This window comes from Micropterus dolomieu, linkage group LG10 (assembly GCF_021292245.1).
Source record: "Micropterus dolomieu isolate WLL.071019.BEF.003 ecotype Adirondacks linkage group LG10, ASM2129224v1, whole genome shotgun sequence".
Taxonomy (NCBI): domain Eukaryota; kingdom Metazoa; phylum Chordata; class Actinopteri; order Centrarchiformes; family Centrarchidae; genus Micropterus; species Micropterus dolomieu.
Window position 1 is genome coordinate 1189512 of NC_060159.1, and position 8946 is coordinate 1198457.

The following is an 8946-nucleotide window of genomic DNA, read 5'->3' on the forward strand; positions in this document are numbered from 1 at the left end:
TTGAGCAGTGTATGTAGAATAGGCCTAAATATAAATTGGTACAAAATGAAGTAAAGGGATTACGGAAAAAAATTTATTTGTACTAAATGATAGAATTGAACTTGCATTAGATTCACCTCAGTTTAACCACCTTTAGAGAAGGGAAAATGATTAAGTCTCAGTTCTGGAGGTTGATACTAACTTCTCGACTCGTAAATAGTAACTGGTACATTTCATACACACACATAATTGGATGAATAAATGCAATGATGAATGAGTGCAATGAACACAGCGATAGATGATTAATAAACGAATCAATGAAGGGATGCCTCACCTCCAACCGAGAGAGAGAAGCCACCGCTAGCTGCTAAGCTAAAGTACTGTAGCTAGCTAAACTGAATAGCATGTAAACAATGAGAGTTGCTAAAAGAAGGAGAGAGCTATGAGAGTTTGAGCAGTACTGTGTAGGTTTGAATGTATAGCGGATAATAAGCCGCCGTAATGACAAATCTAACTAAATTAACTGGGTTAAGCTTGACGACAACATTGCTCTAAAAGTTGCTCCATGTATCATCAGCTTAACACTAAAATGATCTCTGATAGTTCTCTCCATCAGTTGATGACAGAAAAAATACTTACATGCATTTGGAATGTGCACTACAAAGCCAAATTTGGTGCGAGTGATAGTAAACATAAGCCGAAGAATTGGAGGTAAGGTAGTTCTGATGGCTGATCAACACATCTCTCTCATTACTGCCAAATAAGTTGAGTTAACTCCTGCATGTCTGTTCCCCTCAGGGTGGGAAGGAGCACGGTGTTCCCATTCTAATTTCAGAGATCCATCCAGGGCAGCCCGCAGACAGATGTGGGGGTCTGCATGTCGGAGATGCCATCCTTGCCGTCAACAGCATCAATCTGCGAGATGCCAAACACAAGGAGGCTGTCACCATTCTGTCCCAGCAGGTAATACAGACGTGCAAACACCACGTTGTTTCTCTGTTTCTCTCAAAGTGCTCATTCCGGGTGTCTGTGTCAGCGAGGACAGATAGAGTTTGAGGTGGTGTATGTGGCTCCAGAGGTGGACAGCGATGATGAGAATGTGGAGTATGAAGATGACAGTGGTCATCACTACCAGCTCTACCTGGATGAACTGGACGACGACAGCACAGCGCCGCCCTGCAACAGCTCTGCATCACTGCAAGGTAGGTTTTCAAAAGTGGTTTTGACTACTAACCTTATGCTTACACACCCATGAAAGGTCTTTCAGAATGCTTACATGTATGAAATGTAAATGTTCTGATTTGGAAATCTGCTCTAACATACATTGTTTTGACGGAGTTTGTGTTTGCCAAGTCTTTATAACAGAGATGGCAAGTGCAAAGTTGGTATGACTTACTGTCAGAATGGCCACAATTATGAGGGGATTTTCCATTAAGACAGTAACCGTGCTGTTGATGCTCCTCCTGATAGTTGGTTTGGCTCCCCGGTTTTTCTGTTTCTTACTGCTTTTCTTCTTTGTCGGTCCACAGATATTCCTGGTTTAAGACTTTCATTAATATGGAATTTTTTTAGTCTTCGTGTATTTAAAATTAGATTTACACTGCAAAGTCAGGTTAGATTGACTTACCTCCAGCAAATTCTGAAATTTCAACAAACACCCCCCCCCCCCCCCCCCCCCCCCCCCCCCCCCCCAAAAAAAAGGATAAAGACAAGTTTCACTGGATTCTGGCATTTAAGGAATAGGCAGAGAATAATTGGTCAGGTGAGCCTTTTACTGTTTTATTTGTTTTGACTTAAAATCAAAATAGACTTGTATTCTTCCTGCTTTAGCATTAGAGTAGTAGATATTCATACTTCAAAAAAGGGGCACTTGACAATGAATTGTTTTATGTTACTTCTATTTTATAACATTTAAGTAGGATTTTCCAATAGTTTTATGATTGGAAAAAGACTGACATCCTTTATTTCTTCACAGGAAGCCTGTTTTGAGTTAAATGTTGAATGTGAATATTGAACGATTCCACAATATTTGTAGGACAATGATGTCTGGTTGATATAGAACAATATTACTTATTATACATCTGAATCTGTGTCCACCCTGCAGCTCTGGAGAAGATGTCACTGAGCAATGGACCAGAGAATGAACGAGATACTGGGGTCTCCAGTGAGACACCTTCAGAGGAAACCCCTTCAAAGCCTCCTGAGACAGACTGCTCCTCCTAGAGGCTCACAGCCAAACCATCGGTATTTAGAGAGATAAGCGGATGTGTGGGACAATCCCTCACAAAGAACTGAATCAAAGAATTCTAGGATATGCCTAGGGACAAAGGGAAATGAACAGAAACAGTCTGATTTCCCTTTTTCCTCTTGGTGTTGTGGGATTTAGGGATCTAGCCTGGGCATGTGGCAATGAGGGGTAACTTGGGTTGAAATACACATTTGAAGAAGCCAGAGGTGTAATATATGTAGAGGAGGGAGTGATACTGAATAATGTGTGATTTGTTTTGGAATATTTTATTAAGATATTAATGGGAATTGCATCTATATATGAGAAAACAATTGAAGGAAGTAGATGTCTGTAACTGTCATGAAGGCACAGTGATCTCAGGAGAAGAGGTTACTCATTGTTAAAAATGTCTTTCAGGGGCCACTTTTGGAGAAAACGTGTCCAGTGTTTTGCTTCTGTTTGTATAGTTATTCATCTGGTCTTGTCTCAAAAAGGAAACGAATGAATGATTGTTTACAAAAAGAGAATAAACCTGTCAACAACCTTCTCAGATGTTAGTGATCATTGTAGCGAGCGAGGCCATTCATGGGCTTTCACATGAGTTGTTAAAAAATATCAAATAGAAAAACCCTATGAAATAAATATAAAATGGAAAAATGCTGTAAAATCTTGCTTGTTCATCACCAATACACCATTTTACTGGAGATGTCCATGCTGAACAGTGTAAAAGTACTTGAATAGCTGCTTCTGGATCGAAAGTTTGAAATGCTGAATCTTTCTCTTAATTATAAATCTAGTACATTTTTCATCCAAAAATCATTAATTTATCCATCAGAGAAAACTAACAGAAGGCTTTCAGGTCATGTAATTTACCCTCTGGTGACTGCTCTCTTTGAAACAGACAGCCGTATCTGCGTCCCACTCAAGGGGTTTTTCTTCTTTGAAGTCTGCATTTCAATGCAGCATGTGATCTTTTTTCTCTAAAGAGAACACCTCATTAGTGTCCCAAATCCCACTTAATAATGGTATGTTTGGATGTCTTTGTCAAGTCATAAAGACCTCTAGAGCCAGAATTTGGAAAACTATGGCTGAAGGGGAACTTATTTTTATTATTTAGTTTTTTCATGTTATAACATCTAATGCCTGGCATTGCAAATACTCTCCCAAGTCCTTGAGGACATTGTAATTCTTTAGTGACTGTACTTGTTGTACTAGAGTATGACCTCAGAAATCTGTCCTGGTACTTATAATGTGGTGACTACAGGGTAAATGTTCCATTGATCTGTTATCTTCCTTAGATTTTTAACCCTGTTCCATCACAAACATATTTTGGCATGTCACTGGGTGGGCACTAACACTTGTATGATATAAAATTATTGAAATATCATTCTTAATAATGGGGTCAGGTCTTAACTGTGTATTACTGTTAAGTGACTGAGTTCATGAAAAGTGCTATACAAATTCAATTTATTATTATTATAATTATTATTATTACTGTATACTGTTATTGTTTTTTATTGTGTCACATTACATTCTGCTGTAACGTATTTTGTCAGTAACAGCACACAGGCTAATGCAGTAAAAATCCACTAACTGGGTACAGAGTTGAACCCACCCCTCTCTGACACAGGCCTCACAATGTACTGTTTGATGCAGAGATACTCAGTTGAATACCTTGTTGTGCCCAGCGCTTGTATCTGTTGTCAGCACTGCTACCTGCCAGTGTTCTGGCCCAAAGGAACACGAGTAAGTAGAACCCAACACCATGACTCTGTGAGGCTGCCTCCATCCACAGAGGAACTGTGGGGAGTTCTCCAAGGTGTTTGGGCCAACCTGCCTGCCGAGTTTCTTCAAAAACTTTGTGTACCTAGAAGAATTGAGGGCAAAGGGCCACACCAAATATTGATTAGATTCAGATTTTCTTCTTTCTTTACTTCTGTTCATTTACTTTGTATATTAATTGATAAAACAATCTGTTAACATGCCTATTTTTGAAAGCATTCTTTACAGCATTTCCACAACAGCCTAAAACTTTTGCACAGTACTGCGCATTATAAACATGATGTGCATCATCTAGATTTATTTAGCCTTAAAAAAAAGTTTAGTTGCAATTTGTTTTATTTGTACCGTTTGCTTTTTTGCAGTGTCCCTAACCTTTGAGTTTAGGAGATAAATTATAATTCTAAGTAGACTTGCAAGCAAGCATGACAGGGCACCACAGTGCAACTTAGACCTGGAGGCTAATTGATCCAAGGTGATCTGAAAAGGGCTTTAACAGGCAGTTTAGCAAACCGGCACAATCCGATACCAGTGCACACTGCCAGGATGTGATTCACCCGGGAAAGATATTTAACAATATCAAATCACATTTATTTTAAACAGGTTCACAATGAAAGATATTAAAAATAATAAATTATTCATGAAAATCCTAGATTTAAATTAGCAAATGATACAAAGTTTCCTTTCAGTATCTCTTTTATACTCTGTTTTATTATTAAATCTTTAATCAGGCAGTCTCACTGAGATTAAGATCTCATTTCCATAGGGGCCTGTGCTACTAGGCAAGTTCAACATACCCAGGATATGATTTCTGCTAAGAAGAGATGTTTGGATATTGGGCGGTAATCGTTAAGATGGAAGATATTGTGTAAGGGTGTTACTGAGGTGCTTTTTCATGAAGCTTGAATCATGCCCGTTAAAAAGGTCTGGTTCAAGAGATGTGTGAAATGTGGACAGATTAAAGGGACACTTAGATGATCTGCAACAGTGCTTTTACAAGCTTTTAACCTAAGCAGAGCTTTATAGACATCTGCACTGTTGACCAGATCAAAGACAATTTCCAGACAGAAGAAGCTGAGGCGTTAGGTACTCCCTCTGCTGGACAGATAGGGATAAGGTCTACAGTAGAATCAGCAGACAAAAAAAAAAGATCAGAGGAGAGGAAATGGTGATTAAGAGCTTCAACATTAGAAGACCCACCAGTAATATGACTAGATACCGGTTTGATTTGAAGTGGGAGGTGTGACCATGATGAGTTCTTAAGAGATGCTTTGGTGTTCTGTAATTTAGTGGAACTATCACAGGCAGAGAGAGCTGACTGATAATAATTTGATTTAGCCTTCCTAATCATGCTGGTGCAGATGTTTCTTTGTTGCCTGAAGGTTAAGCAGTCCTCAAGGGTGCACTGCATCCAGCCTTTGTCCGTTGTGGATCTCATTTGTGAGTTGTGGGGAGAAGCCTGAATCAGTTTTGTCTGTCAGCAACAACATTACAAGACTGTGAAACGTTTTTCCTGTGCCATGATAGAATCAGAAATAGAGAGCATTTGATCAGTGTCAGAAAATGACATCTCATTTAAAAAATCCTGAAGATTAAATTCTTATAATTTTTTTGTGTTGATAATTTGAAACTGAGATTTAGGTGTCTCTGACACAGGTGACTGGACAGTGATTACTAACATCAAGGGCAAAAACTCAAGTTGTGTGGTCTGAACTTTGAACTGTGTACATTACACTCATTTTTTCTTGCTCATATTGTGAATTGTTGCACATTCATTGTTAATTGTCCTGTATATTTTTTTGCATCTTTGTATTACTATTAAAGTATTATTGTATTATTGTTTATATGTGCACATTATTAATCTCTTTACATTTTCTTTATGTTCATGTGTACCAATGTAAGCACTAATACATAGCCTACCAAGGCAAATTCCTCCTATGTGAAAATGTACCTGGCAATAAACCTCACTAAATGCTATATGTTGGTGGATGGGTTGAAGCAGTGACAGTAGCAAATCTAAACGCTGCTTCAACAGCCATGTTTTTGACTAGGGAAGTGTTTCTTAGATTTGGACTCCCAGATAAGATGAGTTCTGACACTGGTCCAGCATTTCATGGCGGCCTAATGGCAAATATTGCAAAAGCACTGGGGATCAAGCGCAGCTTAGGTTGTGTATCATCCACAGTTACAGGGAATGGTTGAAAGAGCTAATTGCAGTTTGAAGGCCAAGATAGAAAAATGCATGTGGATGGAAGAATGAAATGGGTAGAAAGCTCTACCTTTGGCACTAATGAGCATGAAAAAACAAACTAACCGTTGCACGCTTACAGTTTGAATGAGAACTGTCAAGTTATGTAAAGCACTTAACTGATATACATAAAGCTATTTCCCATCAGGTGAAATGTGCCACAAGGAGGAGGACTAGTGAGATTACTAAAGAAAATAACTTGGAATGAGCCCAGAAGGGAGCGATCATACAATGTGGTCTTAAAGGTTCAGTGTGTAAGTTTTAGTGACATCTAGTGGTGAGGGTTGCGAATTGCACCCCCCTCCCCTACCCAAGCAATTAGTATAGCTAAGGTGCTGGAGACAGGACAAAGATGCCATCTATGAGATAGCAGAAAGTTGCTAGTCAAGAAATCAGGTTTCTTTAGATAGATATATTAAGAAATTATATTTACTTAATTATTCAGTAAAACTGTATGTTGTTTTTGAATATTATTATTACTTACTGTTCATTAATAAACAACAGCCACATAAAGAAATGAAGTGCTACATGATGTTTCATACTCCTGTAATACATTATTTTACTGTACTGTAATAATACTTTTTGTTAGATCTTAGGAGGGTTGGCTCATCTTGACTAACATACCAAAGAAAATGAAGAACATCTCAAACACTGTCACATCTAGTGCATCAAGTATGACCACTGACAGATAACAGGACAATGTAAGCCTCACTGTTTCTGCACCACAGCCCATTATAAACCACATAAGTTTACAAAGGCATTGTCAGGTGAGGATCAAGGCTCCTCTCGCTTTTCTTAAGTAGATAAGCATGCAAATCTTACCAAAATGTCTTTTTTATTTTTTTAAATACAACAGAAACACAAAGTAGTACTGCCATAATTTCAGCTTGTGGTAAAATGGTGAAATGTTCTTAACAGGCATTTAGCATGTGAAAGTACACATTGTGGCGAAGCAATATCCAATAATATTATAATGCAAATTCGGAAAGTATTTATTATTGGTCACTTGATAGGCACACGGTCTTATTATATATCACCATTAGCAGTAAAAAGAAATACATGTTTTCCACCAGGGCAGTAAAATGTGAAGTTTAGATGCTGATCTGAGCATCCCTGCTGTTGCCGTCTCATTACCAATAATATTCATCAGCTGTTTGTCTCAGGAAGGTAACGGCCATTTCTGTCCATGTAACAAAGCCATAACAGAGCGCTGGAGAGAGAGATTAACTACATAAAACTAATCCAACAACATATTTTTTCTACCAGCGCAGTAAAGGTTTAGCTGTCTGATATGAGCTTCCAGCTGTAAGCTACCGTTTTATTGCCAATTACTGATCAGCTGATTGTCTCACTGAACTGGCAAAGCCAACCCACAGGCTGGAGAATAAGAAGGCGACATGAAATTAATGCAACTACATATTTCACACCACTGACAGGGGAAACACCTCACGTCTGTCGGTGATTATGGCCAGTTTCTAGCTAAAGCTATCAAACAACAGTTTGCATTGCTAAAGTCTGACAAATTTAAGTTTACCTGTCCAGCAGAAAATAGACAACTTCACCACCGCTTTGAAAACATCTGTCCCACATTATAGTCTTCCATCTGGGAAAATCCACATCATGTCAGCTGTTTGTAACTGTCCCAACTCCTCTGGCTTCATGGTATAAAGACCCACAGGCTGTCGGCTCTCGTGCTAAATAACACGTGTGTGCTCGTTCATTTGTCCAAATGTCCCTACTCTTCTTACTTCTAATAAACCAGAACACTACTCAGAGACTGTTTATTATTATTATTATTACTCTCTCTTCTTCTATGTATGTATTTAATGTAGTGACGGGTGTCTACACTGCTGGAATTACACAAGCAGAAGAAGAACGCCGTGATGACGAAACGCGCTCTGTAGCGCTGTTTGTGCGTTGACGGCTATGGTAGAAACATGACGACAAAAGACAGCGACCTCAATAGAAGGGGGTGCCCACGGCTATGTAGATATAAACGACTCATTCTAAGGTAATAAAAACATAACGGTTCATTATGTAAGGTCTTTATACAGCACTCAAAACATAGTTATGGATCTTATATTGCATTTCTGTCAATAGATCCTCAGAAATATTACACACTGGACCTTTAATTGATAGAGTAGGTGTAATGTGTAAACTACACTGCATACTTAACAAGCAAACATTTTTCAAAGACATATTATATTTCAGTGTCACAGCTGGGATGTCACCTGAACAGACATGTCACTAAAACACATGTCTACAAACTACAGGGAATATGAAACTGTCTCTAATGCTATTCCATTACAAGTTCTGATGTTATTAAATATTTTAATCCAACAGTCTTAAACATAGTTAAGTGTTAAGTTAATTTGAGCAAACCTGTGGAATAGTACACCTTTTTGAGTTTTGTCTTCTGAATCTAATTTGGGGAAAAAACGTGTTGCATTTTATCTGTTTAACCAGTAGAGGGAAGCAAATGCTAAACCCTGATAAAACCATGCAGTGAAGTCATGATACTAAGAGTCTTTCATCTTACACAGACAGACAGACAGACAGACCAACGCAATATTAAAACAAAAAAGCAAAACAGTAAAAAGGTCATTAATGAAAATGTCAAGACTCAAATCTCACAGCACTAACACGCGTCAAAAAATGTGTTCCAGCAACCAACAGATTTACACCCCCCCCCCCCCCCCCCCCCCCCCCCCCC

The 8946-nt window shown here is 38.6% G+C and overlaps 1 protein-coding gene and 1 long non-coding RNA gene across 3 annotated transcripts in view; one reads left to right on the plus strand and one right to left on the minus strand.

Annotated features, from left to right (window-relative positions):
- The window catches only part of gopc (golgi-associated PDZ and coiled-coil motif containing), a 15006-nt gene extending 12254 nt beyond the window's left edge, over positions 1-2752 (plus strand). For both annotated transcript variants that reach the window (XM_046060138.1, XM_046060137.1), the window contains one exon: positions 2084-2752. In XM_046060138.1, coding sequence (XP_045916094.1) covers positions 2084-2202 — 119 coding nt within the window. In that variant the 3' untranslated portion in view covers positions 2203-2752. The remainder of the gene's footprint in view (positions 1-2083) is intronic.
- A 919-nt stretch (positions 2753-3671) lies between these two features.
- The window catches only part of LOC123977452, an 8108-nt gene continuing 2833 nt past the window's right edge, over positions 3672-8946 (minus strand). Inside the window, exon 4 of the long non-coding RNA XR_006826676.1 lies at positions 3672-4073. This is a non-coding gene — a long non-coding RNA (uncharacterized LOC123977452). The remainder of the gene's footprint in view (positions 4074-8946) is intronic.